Source organism: Alexandromys fortis, unplaced genomic scaffold, assembly GCF_014885135.2.
Source record: "Alexandromys fortis isolate MF-2015 unplaced genomic scaffold, M_Fortis_MF-2015_v1.1 scaffold_243, whole genome shotgun sequence".
Lineage (NCBI taxonomy): Eukaryota > Metazoa > Chordata > Mammalia > Rodentia > Cricetidae > Alexandromys > Alexandromys fortis.
The window spans coordinates 339,268-364,863 of record NW_026068121.1 but is presented as its reverse complement, the minus strand read 5'-3'; the positions used below and the strand labels follow the sequence as shown (position 1 = coordinate 364,863).

Sequence of the window (25,596 nt, the reverse complement as noted above, 5' to 3'; positions counted from 1 at the left end):
CTGGGGCAGTCTGGGCCTAGGGGCTCCTTTTTGAGGGAGACATCCACCTTTGCAGGTGACAGGTAGGACACACACCAGTGCACATGGTAGTTGTGACAGAAGACAGACAGGCTCAGGTAGAGTGCGTTTATACATGTCCATGTTTGCTCAGGGCCTGCAGAGCAGCTTCAGCATCCCTGGCACAATTCATTAGCAAGTATTTGACCACATTAGGCACCTGTCAATCAGCTGTCAATAATGCTTAACTAAGAAGGGTAGATCAGCACACAGCCCTGGGGGCTTTACAGTTTAGAATAACTGCTCTGGCCTCCTCTAGACTCCACACCCTGGGGTGTGGGACAAAGTGCTCTTTACATGGGAGTCGGCAGGAAGCTCAAGTCCGGTGGCAGCTGCTCAGGTGCCCATCCCCATTTCCTTCAGCAGCTCTACAAGGCTGAGGGAAGTGCGGCCACCACTGCCCAGGTCATGGCTTACACTCCACTCCCTGCAGCACAGGTTGCTTTTATCCAGGAGTCCCTGGGTCTTTGAACTTGACACCCATCATTTGCAAAGCGTGGGCGCAGGCACAGGAGCCTCTGACACGTCACCCACAACACCTGGCACATCCACGATCATACAGTCTGTGTCGTCCTCCTCATCCTCTTCTGTGTCTGCCTGGAAGCCATCCATGTCCCCAGAGCCAACCTGCACAGAATAAAGCCTGTCAGCGTCTTGACCCACGCACTCCTAACACACATAGTCCTGGACAATTCTCAGTGACAGTGTCCACACGGGTCAATGGCTACAATCCCTGTGCTAAGATGAGCTACACGCCCATCTAAAAACTGCAACAGCAGCACCCCACTACAACCTGAGTGGCTTCTTTTGCTTCTTTTCAAGACAGGGCTTTTCTGTGTATCTTTGGTTATCCTGGAACTCACTGTGTAGACCAAGTCTGGCCTGCTTCTGCCTCTGCTTCCCGAGTGCTGGAATTAAAGGTGTGTGCCATTCACACCTGGACCGAGTGGCTTCTCAACTTTGGTTTCAAAGAACCAACCGAGCACCCACTTTCTTGGCATTTCTTTTTACTGGTGTCTAGAGTTGGTGGCTCCTGAAGACATGATGATCCCAGATAGATGCAGCCTGAGGTAACCCCACATGATGAGGAAATAGCTAACTGGCCTTTGACCCAGGGAAGGCAGCTGCTTCTCCACAAGTCTGAATGCCTCTTATGCAGATGTTTGCCTACATCCATGCATGGTGGCTTCAGAAGCTGACGCAGGAGGATCAAGAATTGAAGGCAGCCTGGGTTGTTTTATGGTTAAGAGCCCTGGCTGCTCTATCAAGAGACCAGAATTGGTTCCCAGCACCCATTATGGCTGCTCACACATGCTTTTTTTTTAACCCCAGCTGCTGAGAGATTCCATGGGTACCATGCTTACATGTGCACACACCCATAAAACATGAAAAATCCTTTTTTCTTTTTTTTTTTTCTTGGTTTTTCAAGACAGGGTTTCTCTGTGGCTTTGGAGCCTGTCCTGGAACTAGCTCTTGTAGACCAGGCTGGTCTCGAACTCACAGAGATCCACCTGCCTCTGCCTCCCAAGTGCTGGAATTAAAGGCGTGTGCCACCACTGCCCAGCATGAAAAACCCTTATAACAAGGAAAACCAAGTCTCAAAAGACTGGAGCATGCTGGGCTAGTGATGCAGTGTGGTCTGGTGTGGCCACAGCTCTAGCTCAAGTTTAAACTACGCTGCACTCTAGATGAATACAGAACAATCAAGAGCACAGCTGGCCCTCCCCGAGGGGGGTGGGGCACAGACACCTGGGAAGGCTGGACCTAGCCCCTGCTCCTCATAGCAGTTCTATGTCTGATGGAACACTGGGCTGCAGGGCTGCTAAGGAACACACCCAGGCTGTCTCAGGTGCTGTGTGAGCACCATCTAGGCCTGTGTCTTCTGGAGGCAGCACCTCCAGCCATGAAATCCAAAAACCTACCACTGTGAGCACATGGGGTTCCTCAGGGCTAAGGCTGACAGCAAAGTGTGCCTTTGAGCCTCGCTCCCTGCTCATGTAAGGTAAAGCAAAGATTATTAGGAGGGGACAGGAAAAGCAGCAGAGTAGTTTGACTTGCGGGAACACAATGCTCTTAGGCACATCCCCATGACACTAAACCACATCTCAGGTTGAGGGGACCTGTGCCATCAATGACAGTGACATTAGGGGCCACAGGGGAATAATCCCATCAATGACTCCAGACGCAATGTTCTCAGGGCTCCCTGCTGTGGTCTGGGGCAGGGCCATGGATACCAAGCCCTGTGTCTATCCACAGTGATGCCAGCGCCAGAACACTTAGAGCCCTCTAAAGTTGCAGAAGAGAATCTGAAATGGCAACACGTGGAAGCGAGCTGGACGCCCAGTGACAGAAAGGACATCTCAAAGAAAAAAAATGCTGACACTGCCTCAGAGGGCAGGGCTACACGGGGCTCTGATGCTGCCACACACTTGTGTCCATGCAGCCCAGTAGACAGTGCTTTGGCTGTTCATGTGCACAAAGTACCGTTTGGAGTTAGAAGGGGCTATCAAGCAAGGATGAACTAAGCAGTAGAAGGCTGAGGGATTACTTGCGGTGTGACCCTGATTATGACATTCAGGGACATGAACAAACACATGGCTGCTAGTGTAGGAGGGGGCAGGTGGGGCATGGGCTTTTGGGGAAGGAAGCAACTCCAGGTAACTGTGATGGCACTCACAAAAGCTGGGTCACTAAGAACCAGATCCTTAGCCAACAGTGGCCTCTGGGCGACATCAGCACAAGGAGTTGAGATACAGCTGTGCATACAGATGCACCCACTCGCTACTGCGATCATAACTGTTGTAGCAAGGCAGTGAGATGGCCCAGTGGGTAAAGGTGATTGCGGCACAAACCTGGCAACTTGAGTTCCACCCCAAAATCCCATGTGATGGAGGGAGGGAACCAGTGCCACAAAGCGGTCCTCTAACCTGGCACAAGCTATGTGCAGGTGCAGAGTCTGTTATAGGCACAGGTGAGCAAGGCCCATGCCCTCTGCGGCTCACCTGTCCATCATACCGCCTTTTCTTCATGAACTGCGTAATGCACATGGTGGCTGCTGGCTTCCGCTTGATTGGCATGGGTGTGCCCTGGTCAGGCCCCTCGGATGTGTTGCCAGTGTCTTCCCTAGGTGTTGAGGGCATGGCGGTGACGTAGGTCCACTGGCAGGGCACAGGCAGGCACTCCTGGCCGAAGCTCCTGAGCACCTGTGGGTGCACATACCAGCACATACGGAAGTCAGGCCGCTTCTCATAGGCCGAGTTCTCAGAGATGAGGCGCTTCAGCCTGGCCTTGGATGGCACGACCACAGCATCCTCCGAGTTGGGTACATGTGGGTGTGGAGTGGGGCTTGGGGGGCTCAGCAGACCGCGGCGGCATCGCTCTTGGAATTCGCGGATGATGACCTTGCTCCCATTCACATTGCCATGCAGCAGTGGAAGCAGCTGGGCCAGGACTGTGGGATGAGACAGGGGTTAGAGAATAAGCACCCAGAGCCCCATCCAAGGCATGCTTCAAAGAAAGCCACGCCACACTCCTGCTCCCTAGAGGCACTGAGCAATGCCATGTGCTCAGCTTGTGTGCCCTCACATTCCTCCTGAGAAGCTACTGCTCTCTGCATCATCAGTATCCCGGGGTTTAGCATAGAGGGAGTGGCACAGCACTCCGGTCCAGGTCTCAATTCTGCTGTGGGCTCTACTTTTATAATCACCAAGGAACTAGGCAGGTCTTGGCTGCAAATCCAAACTCTCAGGGGGTGGAAACAAGAACACTGTAAGCCACTTGATAACTTCATAACCTGTCTGGGTTACAACTCAAGACACTGACACAAAATTTTTAAAAGTTAAAATAGTCACGGACAACAGGACTGGGGTGTGGCTCAGTGGTGAGCACTTGGTAGGCACATGCGAATCCTGGGTTTGGTACCCAGTAGCAAAACTTAAAAAGGGCAATGAGCTGCTACATAGATGAGAAGGCCCTGCTGTACATGCAGACAACCTATCAGTCTGTCAACGTGTGACCTCCACAAGGACACTGACAAGCACCGTGGCCCGATGTACTGGCACCCCACTTACTATGCTGGTCCCTCTTCTCCCGCCTGGAGGCCTTTGGCTCTGGCTCTTCAGGGGGTGCTGCATCCAGCAGGCATGCGGTGAACTGCTGCAGCAGCTTCAAGTCAGAGCCTGCGCAGTTGGCTGCCTCAGCTGCCCACACGCATCCCACCTGTACAGGCTGCAGTACGCGGAAACGCTTGCCCTTGGCTAGGAGCTCATCCCACTCCTTGGCCTTCAGCTTCTGGCGCACTTTGTGGTTCTCGGGGTCTGCACACTCCTAGCAGGACAAGGAGCAGACCTTGTTTAATGTTCATGCTCTCTGGTGACCCAGCACTGGCACTGAGCTTTTGAGAGCAACACCAGAGGGATCAGTTCACACCCTGAGCTGTATGATGAGTCAGGATATTCCAGTGGCTTTGCTTGTCTAGCCTCACGGCTTCTATGATGTGGTAAACAGGTGACCAAATCACCACGAGAAGGCACAGCCAGCCTGACCCCAGGCACCCTGTTCAGGCTTACTAAAACCACAACCTGGTGTTCAGGGCCTAAGGACACCACTCAAACTCAACATGGCCTCTTATGGGAGGGCGTGCAGGGGCATAGGGACCTTCTGGAGCTGTGGGGCAATCTGTGCTTTCTTTGGGGAGTTTGTTAGAACTCTAGGTGAAGGTGGGAATTATAGGGTGGGCTGCATGTCAATCACTCTACAGCAGAGAAAGTTCTATGCCTGCTCACTACAGCCCAAGCCACAGCAGCTGATCACCCCAATACCCCACAGCCAGCCTGGGCAGGAGCCCTCACCTCAGTCACGCCTTCATCCTCAGACAGGTACCCATGGGGCACAAAGAAGCCGTCGTCCTCATCTTCATCTTCCCCCATGTCATCATCCTCGTCCTTGAAGAGAAAGAAGAGCTCACGCACATAAAACACAGCCTGGTCTCACATACATGTACCCATGCAGGAACTAAGGGGTTTACAGAGCCTGCCTAGGGGCCAGCCCTGGCCTTTCACAGGCCCTAGCGTATCTCTGGCACCACAATACATATGGGCAAAACTGTCAGTGTCAGAACCCTATTAAGTCACAGGAGGCTGGGCAGCCAGGAAGGGATTGGTAGGGCCCACCCAGTGTGGCTCCAATAGTTTGTCCATGTGACTGGGGAAGCTAGGCGAACAAGCACTTACTAGTCTACGCAAAACCAAAACTTCAGATCCCCCAGTCTGTCATCATCATCAGCCAACTGCACAGTGGCTCCCGCAGTTGGTGCAGAGGCCGCACATCCCCACCAGAGTTACTCACCCCCTCGCTGTGGGACAAAGACTCCCCAGGTTCCTCCTCTTCCCATTCATCATCACTGTCCACCTCATAGTCAAGAAGGTTCTGGAGGGAGAATGCACATGAGCATCATGGCACAAAAGTAGCTAGCACAGAGCCACACCCCCACCCCAACTCCAGGGATGGGCACGACAACCCCAGGGCTCACCTTGTCCTGGGCCCAGGGGTCACGGGGGCGGATGACTGTCGTCTTCTTGTTCCATGTCCCCCAGTATGCTGGCCGGTGGTTCTCTGAGAACTGCAGGAGCTTCATGCGGCCAAACTTCCTCCTTTCAGGTACACCGTCCACCTTGTTCTCCACAATGACCATGTCCCTGGGTGGTGGTCAGACTGTTCTTGGTACTGTGCTCATGGCTGGTCACCATGGGTCCTGCCTGTCCAGGAACTGCTCAGGACTGACTGCTCTTCCTGTTGCACCCAGGGCATAGGAGGTGCCATGCTGTGCCCCAGAGGCCCCTTGTAACATACTCTAGCAACCAAGAAAGACACCCAGGGAGATGGTGACTCTAGGGGACAGCAATGGGCAGCATGGAACCACTTTCCAGGTCCTGTGGCCTGGCATGCCAGGTCTCACCTGTCCATTATGTTGGTGTTGCGGCTGCAGACCTGGGTGGGTCCCGACTTCAGGGGCAACCGATCTTTCAGGTCGCTGAGGAAGGAGCTGTTTCCAGTCTGCTGCTGTAGGAGTTGGTCCAGCCGATTGCACAGGTCCTGGTCCAAGGCAGCCCGGCACCGTGGAGCCAGCACCATGTGTTCTTTGATTTCAAAGGGTGCAAACTTACCACAGGAGCCGGCCAGGGTCTGCAACAGGAGCAATCCAATGCAATGCTGGCAGGTGAGTGCACCGTGGAAAGTCTGGGTGCTCAGTACACGGCTATGGGCACTGCTGCTTGGTGGCCACAGGGCTAGAGTGGCCAAAGGGAGCTACTTGGGTGCTGGAAGACTCTGGGTCTTCAGTGATGGGGCTGGATCTCAGAAGCCCACTTGAGTTACCTCTACCCTGTGGGCACTTCAACCCCACCTGTGGAGACACACCTGGCTTCCATAATCTCTTTTATTTATTTAGGGGCTAGAGAGAGGGCTTAGTAGTTAAGACCACTGGCTGCTCTTTCAGAGGACTCAGATTCAAATCTCAGTACCAACATGGTAGCTTACAACTGTCTGAAATCCTAGTTCCAGAGGATGCTGTCCTTGTGTTCTCTGTGGGTACTGCATGCATGTGTTGCATAGGCATACATGCAGGCAAAACATCCACACACACAAAACAAAAATCCACACAAAGTCTCCAGTCATTTTGTTATGTGAGTTTCTACATGTCACGCAAGCTGCCTCCCCCAATCCTAGCTTTCAGATCTTAGTCATGGTGAGGGCCTTTTGGCCCCCAACTTCTGTCAAAAGTCACTGAGTTCTGGAAAACCAGTGTTTGCTTTATTTATTTATATTTTATTATGAGTGCTCTGCATATCAGAAGAGGGCATCAGATCCTGTAAGATGGTTGTGAACCAGGACCTCTGGAAGAGTAACTAGTGCTCTTAACTTCTGAGCCTTCTCTCCAGTCCCAAAAAACCACTTTAATGTGTGAACCTGGATGACCAGGATGAATGAATGAGACCATAGACAAGCAGTGGCTCGGGCTTGGGGGGAGAGGAGCACATGGCAGAGCTCAGAGCCACCTCCTTCTGAAAACGCTGGGGACAGGGACTGTGGGCTGGTGTCACAACGCCCCACAGTGGTGTGTTTGCCTTTAATCCCAGCACTCAGGAGGCAAAGGCAGGCGGGTCTCTGTGAGTTTAAGGCCAGCCTTGTCTACAAAGTGAGTTCCAAGACAGACAGGACTTTTACACAGGGAAACCCTGACTCACCCTCTACCCCCAGAAATACAAAAGAGTCTGACATTGAAAACACAAGAGTCAGCTGGGCAGTGGTGGCGCACACCTTTCATCCCAGCACTGGGGAGGCAGAGGCAGATGGATCTCTGTGAGTTCGAGGCCAGCCTGGTCTAGACTGAGTTCCAGGACAGCTAGGGCACTCACAGAGAAACCCTGTCTTGAAAACAAAACTAAAACACCAAAACAACAAACAAACAAAAATGAAAGCACAAGAGTCCCCAACAGGGTCCACATCCAGCCATGTGACCTGATGGCTAGACTGGTCATCCCGCCATTGCTGTGAATTCAAGTTCTCTGAACGCCACTGTCAGCCCACACCAGGGCCAGTCTGCCTAGCTGGTGGAGAGCCCTAGAATCCCTAAAAAACATGCCACCCAAGCTCGGCCTTGGGACCTTAGAGGGCAGCCAGGCCCCAGCGTGTTGTCCCAGTGGTCCCTGAGACTTCCCAAAGCCTTGGGGCAGAGAACCAACAGCCTTTCCTCTAGGGCCAGGAGCCTCATGCAGCAAAAGAAGACAGGAAACCAGTGATCCAAGTGCTCAACCAAGCTGAGGGCTGGGCCACTGGGCAGAATGCAGATCTAATATACTAAGAAGGGCTGGCAGGTTGGCTCAACAGGTTAAAAGCTCATCACCCCTGCCTGGTGACCAGAGTTTGAGACTGAGAACCTCTCCATGATGGGAGGAGGAAAACTACAGAAAATTGTCCTCTGACTTCTGTCCGTGCACACACATATACAATAATAAAGAAACCCAAGTTTAATCCCCAGGACACACACAGGGGAGAACTAATCCCTTTAAATTGTGTTCTTAGCTCCACGTGTGTGATGTGTGCGCACTCACATCTGCACCCTGGAAATCATAAACCAAGGTCAGAGGAAATGGCTCATGGGTTAAATGTGTATGTTTGCTTTACAGAGGACCTGAGTTTGGATGCCACAACACATAGCTCGAAACCACAGAACACAAGACTTTCCAAGCAAAAATCAAAACAACAGTCAGCAAAACAGGAAGGGACAAAGCATAGAGGAGATGGCAAGACACTAACACAGCGAGGGTCTTACTTTCTATCATAAAGTGAGTTTTATCACTGGCTCTAGCCACAGGCCAACAAGCTGCAGCTGAGGCAAGCCTCCCGATTTACAGGTTAACTAGCTGTGGACTTGATGTAAGGACAAAAGCAGATTCACATCTGGACACAGGATGCTCCAATGAGCTGACAAGGTCATAACATGTCTGTTACTCACAGGCTAAGGTAATAGAGCGGCTGCCATACCTGGAAGGGTGGGAGGGGGCCGCCTTCAGCCTCAGTTCCCACATGTGCTGGTCAGGGTCACCACAGCTTTCCCAATAAGCAAGGCCATTTCCAAGTAGCCTCAGGGAATTGCCACGCAACCTGCAGCACTGTGTGGTCTCATGCCGGCCAGATGACCAAGATGACACATTGCATGCAAATGTAAGACCAGGCTCAGCCCCCTGGCACGTGCTCAGTCCTACGATCCCAGCAGCCAGAGGCTGAGGATGGTGAGCTCAAGCCTAGCTCAGCCTACACAGCCAACTCTAGCATGGCCTGGGAAATGACACTCAACTAGATCTTAACATGCCAGGGCCAGGGCTTCAAACACCCAAGCCACCCAAGCCTCTGAGACGAGTGCTTGAGCAGTAGATGCCACAGTGTGTCAGGAGAGGGGACATGAGAGTGGGTAGTGAGGGGAGCTGGCTAGGTGAAAGGTCGGCATTAGGCCACCCAATTCTCCAGCACCCCGATCCTCTCTGTACTTAGGGACTTGATGCCAGCCACAGATTAGTTCCAACCAATCTAGGTAATTAGGCGACAGGTTCCAAGAGATGGTCTCAAAAAAAGCGAATGGTGACCAATTTACATAATTAGAAATAAAATAAATTTGAAAATAAAGTGGAGAACAACAGAAGAAACCAGCACCTGGCTCACACACACGCGCACACACACAGTCAGCTGTCCTTAGAGCTGAGGTGGTGCTCACCTTGGGGGCCTGCGGGGTCTTTGGCTTCTGGAAGAACCTAGTGATCTCTGCCTTCTCTGCCTTGATGCGCTGTGGTATGGAGAGAACGCGACAGCAGTTACTCCAGGGCACTCTGGAAAAGGAGTACTATGCTTCAGGTTCTCCAAACCCCAACCCATGAGACATCCGCCCAGTGAGGAACCGGTGCTGACAGCAGTCAAGAAAGCAAGTCCTCTTGGGGCCCGCTGCCCCAACACTGAGACACAGAAAGCACCCTGATGCCTCAGTGTCCAGAGGGGCAGGGGAGGCAGCCAGGCTACCTTCTCTTCTTCTCGTAACCTCTTCTCCTCCTCTTTCTTCCTCTTCTCCTCCAGTTTAGCCCTGGGAGACAGGACACACAAGCTGTGTAAGCCAGAAGTCAGCCGCCCACCTTCCTGTTGTGCTGTGACAAGCCTATGGCCCCGGTACCAACAAAGCAAAATGCACAGCATCACAAAATTCTTCCCTTTGCTTCTGAGACAGTCTTCCTAGGCAACCCTAGCTTGGCAACTGCAATCCCTCTGCCTCAGACTAGGTGCTAACATTACAGGTATCCCAAATTTCCATATAAAATTATTATTTTGAGGGGCTTATCAGATGGTTAAGAGCACTGCTTGCTCTTCCAGAGGTCCTGAGTTCAATTCCCAGCAATCACATGGTGGCTCACAACCACCTATGAGATCTGCTGTCCTCTCTGGCATGCAGGTGTACATACAGGAAGAACACTGTGTACATAAGAAATAAATCTTTTTAAGAAATTATTTTGAGATAGGGTCTCACTATAAAGATAAACCGATCTGCTGATCCCCCAGCATGAGTACAGATTAAAGGCTGCACTGCATCCTCCCATCAATATAAAATTCTTGACAGTTTGGGGGCTCAGGAGGTAGAGTGAAAGCTTGCCACGATGAGGCCCTGGGTTCCAGCCTCAACAAGTCAAAAGCCAGATGTGGTGGTGCCTGCTGACCATCCCAGCACTAGGTAGAGGCAGGAGAATCAAAACCCCAAGGTCATCCTCGGCAACATGACTCACTTGCCATTTATTAGTCTCAACCACCTAGTGAGAAATCAAAGAATGATTTCTAGTGGGCAGGCATGGAGGCCCTCATCTTTTAACCCCAGCACTCGGGAGGCAGAGACAGACCTGGTCTACAGAGTGAGTTCCAAGACAGCCAGGGCTACACAGAGAAACCCTGTCTCAAAAACACAGAACAAAACAATGCTAGCACGAAAGAAATGTCTCACAGCACAAGAGCGCCGTGAGCTTTCCGTGTCAAACCCTCATAGGATGCAGTAGTCATCAACTGAAGCAACAGCCCAGCTAGGAAACCGAGTAAGAAATCCTGATGGGACCAGAGCATCTAAAACCAAAACCCCCAGAAATCTGGGAACCATTGCCAGACAAAGCCTGCAGCCACACAGAAAGAACACAGGTCAACTGCACCCTCTCCAGTAAGGCTCCAGTGAGACAGACAGAAAGGATTCGGCATGGAATACTGTTGGGGAGAGCCTCTGGGGGCCCCCACCACTCACTCCAGAGCCTCCTGCCGCTCCTTGCGTCGTTCCTCCTTGAGCCGCTGCTTCTCTGCCTTCTCCTTCTCATCCTTCTCCCGCTTCTCCCTCCGCTCTTTCTCCTTCAGCTCCTTCTCCTCCTCCTTCCTCCTCCGAGCCTCTTCCTTGGCTCGTCGTGTCTCTTCTCTTAGCTTCTCCTTCTCCTCCCTCTGCTGTTCTCTGTCCTGTGAAGATAGTGGCAAAGATGTCCCACAGGTGACCTGTGGCAAGAACTGCCAGAGTCCAGGGTTCAGTTCAACACCAAAGACATCTGGTGGCTGCCAGATGACAGTGCTCCACATAGCCCAAGTTGATTCAGATTCCCTACATACACTCAAGCATGGCTGGATTTCAACAGGAGCCCGGTGGACGAGTATTAAACAGAGTCCTGGGTTGGACCCTAATGTCCAGCAGAGATCCTTCTGGAATTAAGCTCTAGTCCAGCAGGTCTCTCCACACTGGAGCCTGAGCTCTCAGTGTCCAACTTGGGGAAAGGGACTTTAAGCCTTCCTGTACTGAAGCCTGTGGATGGGGGCAGCTGCTGCAGCAGGTCTATGTTATGTGGGTTCGTGGTACCAGGGACTCCAGCATATTTTGCAATCGTGTGCTGAGCCATAGTCCTCAAGTTCTACTTTCTGGCCAAAAGAGGCAGTCTGGACTAGGTAGGAGTGCAGGCCTGACCGCACTGTGGGGACTGGTCTGTTCCTGGCCATTATTAAGGAGACAGAAGCCCTGGAGACTCAGTCTGGCTGTTACACCTTCATGTGTGCTGTCACAAAGGCTGAATTATACCTAGCGCTGCAGGCATGCCATCTGTCACTGGGAGACCGGGGCTAGCCTGGGTTACACAGCGAGCCTCTGAGAGATACGACAGATGGGACTGGGGTGTACCTCAGAAGCCCAGCACATTCAGCATGCAAACAGCCTGCCTTTCCCATACTAACCCTCCAATACCAAATGCCTACGGAGTACCAGCTGGCATAGCAGGGCCTAAACTTTTCCATATTAGTATCCCCTTCCCCCATGGGCCACATGATGACCCAGAAATCGAAAAGCCATAAGCAGCTGTCACCTCTGCACTGTCTGGGGCCACTTCCGTGTGAACCTAACTTACACCCTTCCAAGGAGAATGAGACTATGACAAAGGGATTTTGCTTGATTCTGTTTTTTTGATTTTTTTTGACTCAGTATATAGCCCTGGCAGCACTTGAACTCAATGCCCACTACCCACATTGCGCTAGCAGAGGCCCAAGCAAGGCCTGCACACTCAGGACACCCAGACCATCACCACTGTCAGTGCAGTGGCAGCACAGCACAAGCAGCAGAGTACAGAAGCACAAAGCTCAGAGAGCCAGGAGGGCCTTACTCTGTGCAGTTTGCTCCTGCCCTTCTCCATGGAGCCTCTGATGAGTTTCTTGTTATCCTGAAAAGAAAGACAGAACTTAGATCGTATTCCCAAGGGACTCCATCCCACCCCCTGGGAAGGGCAACAGGACTTGGAGCCTGCAGGGAACATCGTGGGTGCCGTATATAAGCCCCAGGAGAGCCAAGTGATTAGCAGTTGACTTTTTTTTGAAGCACAAGGACCTGATTAAGCACAAACACAGAAAGAGCCAGGTGCAATGACAGACACTTTTAACCCTTGCACCAGGGACCAAAAGACATGAGGATCCCTACCTCAATTAACTGGCCCAGGCCCAAGTGGTAGACATAGAATGAAAAGGGGACAAGATATTCAGTGTGGTGGCCATGCCTTTAGTGTCAGCACTGGAGAGGCAGAAGCAGCCAGCCAGCGTGGTGTATATGGCAAGACCCAGGCCAGCCAGGGAGACAAAGTGAGACCCCGTGCCCTGCTCCCTACAAAGGATGAATAGTGCCTGATGATCAATGATGAAGGTTGTCTTCTGGCCTCCACTCTCACACAGGAACCAACCCACAAAGGCTGTTTGCCAAGGATGATATAGTTCATAGGTACAATCACCCAGAAAAGCTGAGAGTGTAGTCAGAGGTGGAGCCCCCACTGAATCCTCCAGTGAGGAGTTGGGGGCGTGGCTCAGGGGTGGAATGCCCCCATTCTGTATTATTGAGACACAGCAGAAACAGAAATACTATTGAAGACAGGGCAGTGGTGGTACATGCCTTTAATCCCAGCACTCAGGAGGCAGGAAGATCTCTGTGAGTTCAAGGCCAGTCTGGTCCACAGAGCTAGTTCCAGAACAGGCTCCAAAGCTAGAGTAACCCTGTTTCGAAAAACCAAACCAAACCAAAAACCCAAAAATCAACCCCCCCCCCCAAATGTCTTTTCTAGCAACAGTAGTAAAGGTTACAACAGGACCAGCATACAAAGGCCTTATTCAGATAAGTCGGACACAGGTAAGATGTCAGTGAACAGAGAGAAGCCAGCAGTGGGCAGCACTAAGCAGGAAGCCAACTGCTCCCAATCCCACCCCACCCCACTGTGTTCACTGGAGCTGGCCTGGAATCCAGTCTTTCCTACAAGGTCAGGCTCATTGGGACCTTGTAGCTACAGGGAAACATTACCAGCAAGGGGCCTGGTTTCCATGGTGCTGGGGATGGAACCCACCAGGGCTTTCTGCTCTGGGTGAGCTCTGAAGCACTTGTGTGAGGTAAAATCACCTGTGCTTCCATACTGGGCTCGAGTCCTGGATTCAAAAGATCCTCCATCCTTCTGCCTCAGTATCTCAGCACCAGTGCAAGTGCAGCAGAGCAACCCTGCTTCCCTGAACACACAGCTCAGCAGCTCTACACAGCACCTGGCGTGCCCTCCTGCAGACACATTCCATGATGGGCACCACTTCCTGCTCTGGGCAGAATGACAAGGGAAGCTGCTTGGACATGTTCACAGCCAACATGTGATGCTTCCAGATCCAAGTTTTCTTCTGGAATTTTCCCTGCCCAGACCTTGGTCTCACAGCATAGAAACCTGACCTCTGCCAGTGGAGAAACTATGCTAAGAACCTTCCCTGATGCAGAAGATGCCAGATGGTCTAATCGTGCCTTGTCAGGATGAGTAGAAATCCCAGCACCTGGGCCAGAGAAGCAGGAGGATCTCTGTGAGTTCAAGGAAGGCTGGGGTTATACAGTGAGAGCCAGTCTTAAAACAAAATAAAGGCCAAGGAGTCAGCTCAGCATGTCAAAGTGCTTGTGAGCAAGCCTAACATCAGAGTTCGTTCAAGGTAACTCCCTGATGTCACCCTGACGTGCGCGCTCTCTCTCTCTCTCTCTCTCTCTCTCTCTCTCTCTCTCTCTCTCTCTCTCTCTCTCCCACACACACACAAAATTAAAAAGTGTTACATAGGAAACAGTGAGCAGGCCTCTTGAGAAGGAGGGTAAAAGACGCAGCACGTGGCTGAGGTGTTCTCACCCACCTGGGGCCTCTAACATTTGCTATTCTGCCTTGCTGTGTGTGATCCAGCTGCACCCTGGGTTAGGATACCAGAAGGAAATGCAATCAGCTTAGCTCTTCATTAACTGCTGAATGGATCATGAAAATGCAGTTCATTGACATAATGAAGTATTATTCAGCTGTTAAGAAAAATGAAACTATGATGTTGGGCACTAGTAGCATCATAATTTCTCAGTACTCAGAGACAGGTAGATCTCTGTGAGTTCCAGGCCAGCCTGGGAAAACTGAAAAAGAAAAAAAAAATATGAAGTTATGCAATTTGCAGGAAATTCATCCTGGGTGAGAAACCAGACCCAGAAAGACAAATGCCACCACAGTCTCCCATCTGTGAATGCCATTCCTGGTAGGCCCACACTGGAACACTCACAGAAGGCAGGAAAGGAAGGGATACGGACCAAGAGGAGGGTTAAATGGGGTGTGGTAAATAACACTCATGGCCTTTGACTACGTGATACAGAAGCATCCTAGCCCTTGCAAACACGGGATTTAAATGGAGCTGCCCTAATTGGCTGTGGTAATTAATTCCCCTCAGGTTCTTCTTTTAAAGACAAGTTTATACTTGAAAGTTTTGTCTTCATGTGTCTGTCACCATGTATGTGCCTTGTATCCTCTGAAGGAGCAAGTAGTCTCCAGGCCTGAGCCTTCAGTGTGCTGTGTCCTTATCTTTACACCCACAAACAAGTCAGCTCTCACCCCAGAGGCTTCTTTTTTGAGATACCGCCAGATAGCCTCACAACCTCTACATGCAAGACAGAGAGGCACTCAGCTCCACGTGGGATGGTTATATCACCTCCTGCCATCAAGGCGCAGGGATCTCAGGGAAGACACCTGCAGTGAAACACTGTCGTGCACGTGAACGCACAGCAGCTGTGACTGCAAGCACAAGACCCACACAGATCAAGCCACACAAAATTCCAGCACAGATGGGGAACAGTCATGAATCTCCACCTGTAGTTTAGGAGTTACTGAGAAAGGGTGGCTGCCGGGAAGGGGAAGATCAACCTTCTAAGGGATGTGGTCCGAGAGGTCACTTAAGGCCAGTAGATGGTCCCTGTGGTGCACGTACAGGAGCACTAACTGGACTCAGTAGATTTAAAAAACAAAAGCAGGCAACCTTTTGCCACCTGAAACCCCACAGACCTAGTTCCAAACCCCTAGATGCCAAGTCTTTCTGTGTATAAGCCTTCTTTCCTGGATAGCCACCTCTCCTCAAAGATGCCAATTCTCACAGCAACCACAACTGGGCACAACACAGACATCAGATCACGGGGATCCCAGCCTGGGATAATCTACAACGCAGCCCCTGCATCTATGGCTCAGGGAACACAGCAGGAGAGTGGGCGGAAAGACGGTAAGAGGCAGAGGATCAGATAGTCGCTGTGACGGTGTCTCCTAGAAAAAGCTGCATAAACAAGACCCGTACAACAGCAGCACCAATGGACAGGCTAACACAGAACGTGGAAAATCTCAAGGGGGCTCTACCCCTAGACAAACAGCTACAGGCAAATAGTGACAGCCGAGAGAAAGAGAATTAGCCTCTCCCAGAAATGAGCCCTCTTATTGTTGTCCAGTGCAGAGTGGTCAGACCTGAGATCATCCACACAAACAACAAAAATCCACAGGACGTATTCATACATATCTTTGTGCATATGCACCTCTCTCTCTCTCTCTCTCTCTCTCTCTCTCACACACACACACACACACACACACACACACACACACAAATAAAGAGGCTACCAATTTGAGAATGTAAGACATGGCAGGGATTAGAGGGAGAAGTGATACAATCCCATTTTAATTAAAAATATATTTTTTAAAAATAAAAGCTCATAAGGCTGGGAATGGTGATGCATGCCTTTAATCCCAACACAAAGGCAGGTGGATTTCTGTGAGTTTGAGGCCAACCTGGTCTACAGAGTAAGTTCCAAGATAGCCAGGACTACACAGAGAAACCCTGTCTCAAATCCTCCCCTCCAAAAAAAACCAAAAACAAAAAACTCATGAATTTGAGGGGGAGAGAAGAATTTGTTTGGAGGGAAATGGAAAGAAATTTATTTGATCTAAACACGTCCTAAGTATGTATAGAATTCTCAAACACAAAACAGACAAGGTACCAGCACTTGGGAAGCACAGGCAGGTGGATCTTTGTGAGTTCGAGGTCAGCCTGATTTACACAGCAAGTTCTAGGACAGCCAGGGTTACAAGGAGACCCTCAAAAAACAAAATGAACAAAGACAAGAACTGTCTTAAAAGCTGAGAAAATGGCTATCCCCTATCAGGAGAGGGCAGGCTGGCTGTGAAAGCAGAGGATCCTACAGTGACTTCCAAAGCACTGAGACATTCAGGCATTAGGGACCAAGTAGGGATTAAGAAGTTACAGGGGCAGGAGCCACACCTAGCTGATCAGCTGTATTGACCATCACCTGGCTTCCAGTCAGTCTGGTCTATACAGCAAGACCCCATGTCAAAACCAGTCTTGAGTTCTAGATTTACTGGGATCAGGAATCAAGTCAAACTTCACAAGGTAGAGCTATGATTCAGCTGGGGCAGAAAAAACAAGATTAATGGACACGGCAAACACCTCGATGCATCACGGGATAAGGAGATTCTACAAACTGAAGATGAAGCTGGACTCAGGAGGTGGGATGCACAGACAGGATGGCCAATGAGGCTGGAGGAGCAGACAGCAGCTCCAAGTTGTTTGTCAAGCCAGCAGGTCACCACATCTCTTAGGATGACTGTGCTCTCAGTAAATGAAGTAATTCCACACATCAAAAGTCACAAAGGCAGCAGGCCACCCAAACTGGTGATAGAACAGACCTTACAGAAGGGATGAACAAACCACCCACGCCAAGCGTCCACACCAAACCAAGATCTAATGGGAACAAACGGAAAGTACCACACGACCACAGTATCTTGGGATTCTGACTGTTAAAGGCTTCTTGTCCAACTATACACTCCAGATGGCCTCACTCATGACAATCCTCTTGCCTTACCCCAAACGCTGGGATTATAGGCATGTGCTATCATGTCTGGTTTGGATGAATTTTTATACAGTTTTATCTGAGATCTTAAGGACAGCTGAGAATTGATACATCTGTCACTGTGCAGATTTAAAGCCAACAAAGTGAGACACCCATGACATTTGAAATGCCAAGTCCTCCCAAACACAAGACCCCCTGAACACCAAGACACGATCACCAGTACAAAATCCCATACCCGACCTCACTCTCCTGACAGCTGCCACCAATACCCCAGAGTTGACTTCGGCTCTGTCTGAGGGTACACAAACAGCTGAATGAAGGAGGCTTATCAGGTTTAAAAGGAGGTTCATAGCCGGGTGTGGTGGCACATGCCTTTAAACCCAGCACTAGGGAGGTAGAGGTAGGTGGATCTCTGTGTTTGTGGCCAGCCTGGTCTACAGAGCAAGTTCCAGGCCAGCCAAGGCTACATAGAGAAACCGTCTTGAAAACAAAACAAAAAACCCTGACACACAAGCACACGACAATCAAAACCCATTATATATAATCAGAATGTTTGGGAGGCTGAGGCAAGACGATTTTGCATTCAGGGCCAGCCAGGACCAGATATGAAGACAGCTGGGGATATAGCTCAGTGGTAAAGTGCTTGCCTAGCATGTGTGAGGGTCCCAAGTTTCTTTGTGTAAGGCAGGTAGCCCGGCTCTAAGTTACTGCCAGGTTCTCGTGGTCCATCTGGGCTCCATCAGGGAAGGTACCCCTGGACAGACGACTACTCTCTAATAATGAACAAAGCAGGAAGGTGGCAGGTGTGGGAAGGCTCAGCTTCAAAGACAAGGGCAATGGTGAGCCTGGTCACAACATGCTTCAGCACTCCTTGTCCCAAATGCTCAGGAGCATCTGTTGCGAATGTTTGTCATCTGAGATGCAGAGGGGCCCCAAAACCAAATAATCAATTTCCATTCTGTGAACCATTTTTTTTTTCTAGACAGGTTCTCACTATGCAGCCCCGGCTGTCCTAGAGCTCACTATGTGGACTTCAACTGAGAAGGTCCACCTGCCTCTGCCTCCCGAGTTGCTGGGATTAAGGTGTGCATGTCACCAGTCAGCCAAATAACGGTTTTATGATTAGCCTGAGAGAGACTCTCATGTATTCATGTAGCCTAGGTTGGCCTCAAATTCACTATTTAGCTGAGGCTGACCCTGACCTCCTGTCTCTACCTCCCCAGTGCTGAGATAATAAGTTTCTGAGGTGCCAAGCATGCAGGACCAGTGCTCTATCCACTGCAAGGCCCTGTCAATACCCTGGGATTATGTGAGGTGGATACTCACTCTGCAGATGGGTGTGGAGGGGGGGCTGGTCCTACTAAGCTGTGCTGGGGGTTCAGATGGTCCCTCAGGAGAGCTGGTTGGAGAAGAGCTGGTTGAGGAGTGGCTCAGTGTGGAGTCATCCTCAGGGCAGGACTCCAGCACCTCACTCTCTGAAGTGACACTCCTGTCCAGGGACATCGTGGGAAGAGAGGTGTGGAGAGGCTTAGTGGCCAGAATGTCCTCAAGCACCACCATGGGCACCTTTTCTATAAAAAGGAGACCCCCTGCCTTGCTCCAGCCTGATGGCTCCTTTATGGGGGATGTCCTGGAACCCGTGGTCAGCTCAGGACAGCTCTGTAATAAGCCAGCCTGACAGTCACCCGTCCTCTCTGGGCCTCCTGGGCTCCCAGGCTCCTCCTCCACAAGGCAAGGAATGTCTGCAGGGGTCTCTGGGAGACACTGCTCCACTGTGGAGGGTCCCTGCTGCTTGTCGGCTCCTTCTGCTGGGGCATCAGGGTTGTCTGGAATGTCACTGGAGTTCTCAGTCAGGTCGATGATGACCACACTTGGCCCTGGCTTTATTGTGGCCCTCAAGAAGCTATCAATGGGGCCTCGGCCACTGACCAGCTTCGGACTCAAGCCTACATGAGAACCTGTGTGACAGCGGTTTTCCAAAGTGTCCAAGGACAATTGTAGATCCGGAACTTTATCTTCCACAGACACTTTCGGTGATGTGTCCTCGGCTTTCTCCTTGGGAACAAGGTTCAGGGGTTTGAAGGGCAGGCGGGCTGAAATGAAGAAAAACAACATCTTTAGTGACAGCAGAGGGAGACCATAAACCCGTGTTCAAAACCTGAGTGCCTGGGCATTAATGGCCAGGAAGTCTGTGGTGAAAATTTCAAGCCTAAACATGGAGCTGTTGTGGGTTGGAGAGACAGCTTCGGCTATAAAGAACAATGACTGCTCTTACAGAGGACCTGAGATCAATTCCCAACACCCACGTGGTGGCTCACAACCACCTGTTCCAGGGATGTGACACCTCCTTCTGACCTCGAAGGCCAGACATGCACATGATGCACCAACATACATGCAGGCAAAACACCCATACTCAGAAAATTTTAAAAGGGGTAGGCACAGCTGGAGGCTGGAGATCAAATGGCAGCCGGCACTTTTACCTGACCTCCAGGGCTCACTCCCCACTCTATACATTTGAATGTCAAGTATCACCGGTTAATTCTACATAAGCAAAAACCCAAACCAACCTTTTCCCTACGTTTGGTCGGCTCATGAAACACAGCTGCCCTGAGGTTTCAGGCTCTGCAATTCCTCCCACCTGGGACACATCTCGCCAAAGTTAGTCTGCTAGGGAGTCCTAAGGGAAGAGGGAACTGCTAGGGGCCAACCAGATGGACAGTTGGGCTCTTCAATGGGAGCCTTGATCCTAGACACAATCCCACTGTCACTGGGGCCAAGGGCAAGGGCATGGCTTGTGAAGGTAGGGAATAAAAGACACTCGTGCTGCCCAGCAGCTTTGGAGGCAGCTGTTGGCACTTACTGGGAAGGGGCCAGCGTGTCAGAGACAGCTAGCAGAGCACGCCTCCCCAGTACAGAGACCACCAAAGCATCAGAAAGATGGTTCAGTGAATAAAGAAGGCATTTGCTGCCAAGCCTGATGCAAAGACCCACATGAGGAGGAGGAAAGACTTGCACAAGCAGTCTTCTGGTTGCCACATGCACACCTCAGAACACACACATCCAACACACGCACAGATGAATCACTATTTGATTTATTTGTACACAAATCAAATGGTAACCCTGCCCCGGGGTGCAGCTCTGCCTCCCGGTCCAGTCTGGACTTTGTAGCTGTAGGTAAGCTGGGCTAAAGAGTAGGACCCCATCTCAAAACCAAAGCCCAGCAGCTTGAGAAGTGGCTCAAGGCTTGAGAGCACTTCCTACTCTTGTAAAGCTGGGTCTCCCAGCACACGAGGTGGCTCACAGCTGCCCATAAATCCTGTTCCCTGGAATCTGACTACCCATGGCCTCTGCAAGCAAGTGGTGCACACATCACCCACAGATATACACCTAATTAAAGAAAATTTGATGGATCTTGTACCCATTTGGTGGCTCACAACCATCTGTAGCAAGGACCTTCCACCTGCAGTGGGCACTGCATACAGACGGCACATTAAAATACAGGGCCAAACATTCAGAGAGACAGATAAAAATAAATCAATAAAAAAATTAAAACTGGAAGCTGGGCATGGTGGCATATACCTTTAATTCCAGCATAGAAAGGCAGATGGCTCTCTTGGAGTTCTAGACCAGCCTGGGCTACATAGTGAGACCTTGTCTCATAATAAATAAACAAGCAACAAATTTTCTCTTAAATGAAAACACAATTACCTTCAGCTCATGTACATACAATATCCATGGAACGAATTCAATTCTAAACTCACAGTGAGCCCCACGCACACCTAGGCTCACCATATATACACATATCCCAAAGACAAGTCTGGGGTGGGTGCAGCCCAGTGGTGCAGAGTTTGGCTGTTATATGAGGCCCTGGGTTGGGTTCCAGCATCAAAACTCAAGAGGTAAGATGTAAGAACCCCCCGAGACCTCCAAAGGTTAGTGAGCACCTGCTGCCCTCCTCTCAGCTCCTTAATAGGCTACTTAGGACCCCACTGCAGCCAAAGGAGAAAAGTCAGGAATCAGATTTACCTTGTATCAACCTCTTCAATGGGAACCCCGGTCTGTCTTTGCAATCCATAGCTGTGGGTAAAAGAAGAGCAGCAGTTACTAAGGGTGAGGGTCACTGGCCAGCGAATGACCACAGCAGTCACACACAAGCAGCCCCCATTGAGGTTCCCATGCCCCTGCCTGTTTCATTTGACCTGTCTCTTCTTGAGACAGGATCTCACAGCAAGCCTCCCAAGTGCTGGAATCCCAGGCACAAAGTACCACAGCCTACTTTTACAGACTTAAAAAAAAAAATTGTTTGCTTTCCATCTAGGGTCTCAGTATGTAGTCATGGATGGCCTGCCCCTGCCTCTCAAACGCTGGTAATGAAGGCTACACCACACCCAGTTGCCATTTACCTTTCTTATTTATGTATGCACATGTATCTGTGCATGGGCGTCTGAGCTCAGAGGAGTTACAGGCATTTGTGAGGTACTGGATTTAAGTGCTGGGACTTGATCTGAACTCTGGTCCCCTGTAACTGCTGAGCATCTCTCCTCCCTTGCCACACAGTGTGTCAGAGCACACCTCGCGGGGGCCAGTCTACCTGTGGGTGGTCGTGACAGCACCCAATGGTCAAATTTGGCAGTAGGTACTCTGACCCTTAAGCCCTAGCATTATTAGCCCATGGAGACAGTTTTTATGGTTGGGGTAAGATTTTGGGGGTGCTGCTCACTTCTAGCTGATACACAGGCACTCCCCTTAAACAGCCTGCAATGAATAGGCCAGCCCCACAACAAAGACTTACTAGGTTCAAAATGTTAACACTGACCAATTCTACCCTAGACTCGGTCCCTTGCTTTTGAGTTTCTCTGTGGGCCTTGCTCAGAAACTGTTGTGTTATATCCCCTACTGGATGCCAGACCTGATCAACACTGTACCCAGACTGCCCTCCTCAACACTTGAATATACTGGGAACTGATGAACAGTGAGCAAAAAGCAAGGGCATGAGAGAACAGATAAGGAAGAGCCAGCCATGGAGTGATGCTTGCCACCCCAGGACTAAGGAGGTAGAGGTAGGAAGATTGCCTCAACTTCAAAGCCACCCTGGTCTACACAGAATTCTAAGTCAGTTATGGCTAAACTGCCCAAGGCTATCTCAAAAAACTAGTGAGAGCTGGTGAGACGGTTCAGTGGGTTAGGGCGTTTTCCAAGTCTAGGTAGCGGTTAAGAGCACCAACTGTTCTTCTAAAGGACCCAGATTCAAGTCTCAGCACCTACATGGCAGCTCACAACTGTCTGTAACTCCAAGATCTGACACCCTCACACAGACATACATGCAGGCAAAACACCAATGCACATAAAATTAAAAATAAATTATTAAAAAAACCCTCAGAAATATCTAAACACATCAAAATCCATGCATGTTGGACAATAAATAGAACCTGTTTTTTGTTTGTTATGAGACAATGGTTTTCTATGTAGCCCTGGCTGTCCTGGAACTCGATATGTAGACGAGGCTGGCCTAGAGCTCACAGAGATCCACCTGCCTCTGCTTCCCAAGGGCTGGGAATAAAGGCGTGCACCACCTCGCCTAGCTTAGAACTTGTCCTTGGGTAAATACCTTTAAACAGATAGTTCAGGTGTAGAAACGCACACCTGCTAGGCAGTATGTTTTAAGTGGACAAAAAAAAATCTCCTCCAGTAATTTGGGGAGCATTATCATACATTTTACTAATGCTACATGGAATTCAGACTCCGCTCTGGACAACCTCAGCTGTCCCAAGTGGAGACAGCCTGTTCATCCCAGCTTAGAGACTTGGACCCTACCCAGAACATCATGTTTCTTTTTTTCTATTTGAATGGAAGAAAACCAACATTGCTCTGTTTTCTATTAGCAAAAAATATAGATTTCCCCCCTTAAAACTTAAAAACTTTTATTATTTTGATTAGTTTGTTGCGAGGGAGGCTTGTGGAATTGATTCTCTCATATCTACGATAGAATTCAGTTGGTGAGAAACCAGGTCAATCTGGAACTCATCTCCTGCCTCAGCTTCTAGGATGCTGGAACTGCAGATACAAACTACCATACCCAAATTGTCTTTATTACCAACAGCGCTGGTTTTAAATGTTCTGCCTTGGTTAAATAAAAGCAATGATCTATATGATAGTCCAGGTAGTTTTATGAATATTAATTGTTTTCATAAAATTCCAAGCCAATCAGGGCAACAGTTCTAGCCCTCCTGGGATCCCCGGCTGGGGAGAGGGGACGGTGCACATCTTTGGTGGTCAGAACCGTAGAGGGAGCCAGCATTATCCCAGAAGAGGAAAGAGATCGAGGATACTGCTCTCCATCCCCGAAACTGCCCACCCACCCCCACACACATCCAAACTGGCAGACTGGTCCTAGAAGGGACCGTCCTAAAATGTCCAAGTGGTGCTCAGCTGGTGAAATCTTAGTCCATCAGGACGGCCCCCATCCCTTCCAGTCCTCGAGTCCTTCAACCCACACAGGGTGGGATTCAGTGCCAACCGCTGGAAGTACAATTCAGAGTCAGGCAGCGAGACTGGACACCCCACATTCAGCGAAGCCTGCCGCATGCTACAAAGACTCCTAACACGTACCCTGTAGGGCCATACCACACTCACAAAAGAGAGCTTCCTGGTCACGCTTGCCACCCAAAGCCTCCACCATCCTGGGCTTGCCCTGCCCCGCACAGCTGCGGGATTCTCTGGTGTCCAGAGCTCAAGGGACAACAGGCCTGTTTCCCCATCCACTGCAAAGGTCCGACTCACTCGAGAATTCACAAATGCATTTAATAACTTGCTCAACTGACTCAACTCCGTCCTTGGCCTCAATTTCCCCACCCGCTACTAGAGGACACAGATGCATTCAGGACTCATCAAAGACGACCAGGGCCTGTTTCCTCGTCTGCTACTAGGACCTAGATATTTGGGCGACACAGAGCCTTCGGGAACTTGCAAAGATGACTCTTCCCCTCCCTGGGGCCTCAGTTTCCCCTTTGGGAGCCCTCCCGTCTCCGCCTCTCGGCCCCCCAGACCACCCGGGAGCGGACCCGGTCCTTCAGGCCCAGCTTCACTCACCAGTGGCTCGCGGCGTCGCGACGTCCGGCTCCTCCAGCATCGCGGCGGCGGCGGCTCAGGCTTCACTTAGGCGGCCCCGCTGTGCTCTCCGCCTCCCGCAGATGCCGCCACTGCTGCCGTCGGTGCCGCCGCGCTCGTATTTGGCGGGAACCGCGGCAACCTCCGCGGCCCGCGCGCCGATTGGACAAGAACACGTCACGTGACAGCCCTGCCTCAGGAAAAGAGGTGCGCTCGGCGTGTCCTCGCGAGAACTGTGACTTGTTTGCCCGAAAATCCCGCGGGAGGTGGAAGGAGGAGGGCTCCTTTCCGGCGGTTCTTGAGTGGCTGGGGAGAGCCGTGTTTCTACTGATCCTAAGAAATGTCAATCTAAGACTCCTCCCTTTTATTGGGTAATATTCTTGGAAAAAGGCGGGACAGTACGTCACGATCGGTGCCAGTGACAACTTGAAATTACGGATTAAAGCAGGAACATGAAGTGAGTGTATCCTAATTAGTGATTGGTTGAAAGTAGCTACTGCGATTAAAATTGGAGATTACTTTCTTTCATTGTTAACTTATAAATTACTTCCCTTTCAACTATAAACTACTTTTTTAAAATTGTGAGTTGCTTTTCTGAAATGATGAGCCGCTTTTGAAAAAAATTACGATTTGCTTTATTTTTAAGTAGAATCTTCCGTTGTAAAATTATAAATTATTTTTTAAAACAGTGAGTTACTTTTTAGTGTGAGTTACTTTGAAGATATATTAATTGAAAAAAATTATTCATTGAGTATGGTGGTGGGAGCTTTTAATCCTTGTACTTGGGAGGCAGAGGCAGGTGGATCTCTGTGAGTTCAAAGACATCCAAGTCTGCGTAGCCAGTTCCAGACCAGCCAGTGACTGCATCAAAAAATTATTAATTGCCTTTTTTATTTATTTTATTTTATTTTATTTTGAGACAGGCTATCACAATGCAGCCTTGCTGGCTTGGTACACACCAACAGTTTCTAAAATATTTAAGCGAAGGAAGAAACCTTTCACTCCTTTACCAGGAAAGAGCTCAGAACCCACACCAGTTCTTTTCTTGATGTTGTGGCTAGTAAGTGGGTTATTTGGCTAATAAACTAATTGTATGAACTGCTTGGACCTCATCACATCTTTGGCTGCAGTAGATCCTTTGGAGCCGATCCTACTGTTGTATACCTATCAACCCTGCACTT

The 25,596-nt window shown here is 50.2% G+C and overlaps 1 protein-coding gene across 1 annotated transcript; it reads right to left on the bottom strand.

Moving 5' to 3' along the window:
* Positions 1-24,577, bottom strand: Chaf1a (chromatin assembly factor 1 subunit A). The gene is made up of 14 exons (XM_050125259.1): positions 24,398-24,577; positions 21,335-21,385; positions 18,635-19,401; positions 12,264-12,320; positions 10,880-11,082; positions 9,628-9,688; positions 9,329-9,397; positions 6,014-6,240; positions 5,588-5,753; positions 5,404-5,484; positions 4,908-5,000; positions 4,128-4,383; positions 3,060-3,508; positions 1-684 (listed from the first exon to the last, which is right to left on the bottom strand). Exons 1-14 carry the CDS (start codon positions 24,435-24,437, stop codon positions 541-543), a joined length of 2,664 nt encoding a protein of 887 aa, XP_049981216.1. The 5' UTR covers positions 24,438-24,577; the 3' UTR covers positions 1-540.
* Positions 24,578-25,596: the final 1,019 nt, after the last annotated feature.

Bases quoted from the DNA above. Each gene is read 5' to 3' on its own strand.
- Chaf1a (XM_050125259.1), bottom strand. From the start codon at position 24,437: ATGCTGGAGGAGCCGGACGTCGCGACGCCGCGAGCCACTG. The intron at 6,241-9,328 runs GTGAGCACCACC...CTCCTGTTGCAG, and splicing joins AGACCCCGCAGGCCCCCAAG to ACCCTGGCCGGCTCCTGTGG. The intron at 685-3,059 runs GTGAGCCGCAGA...TATTCTGTGCAG, and splicing joins AAAGGCGGTATGATGGACAG to GTTGGCTCTGGGGACATGGA.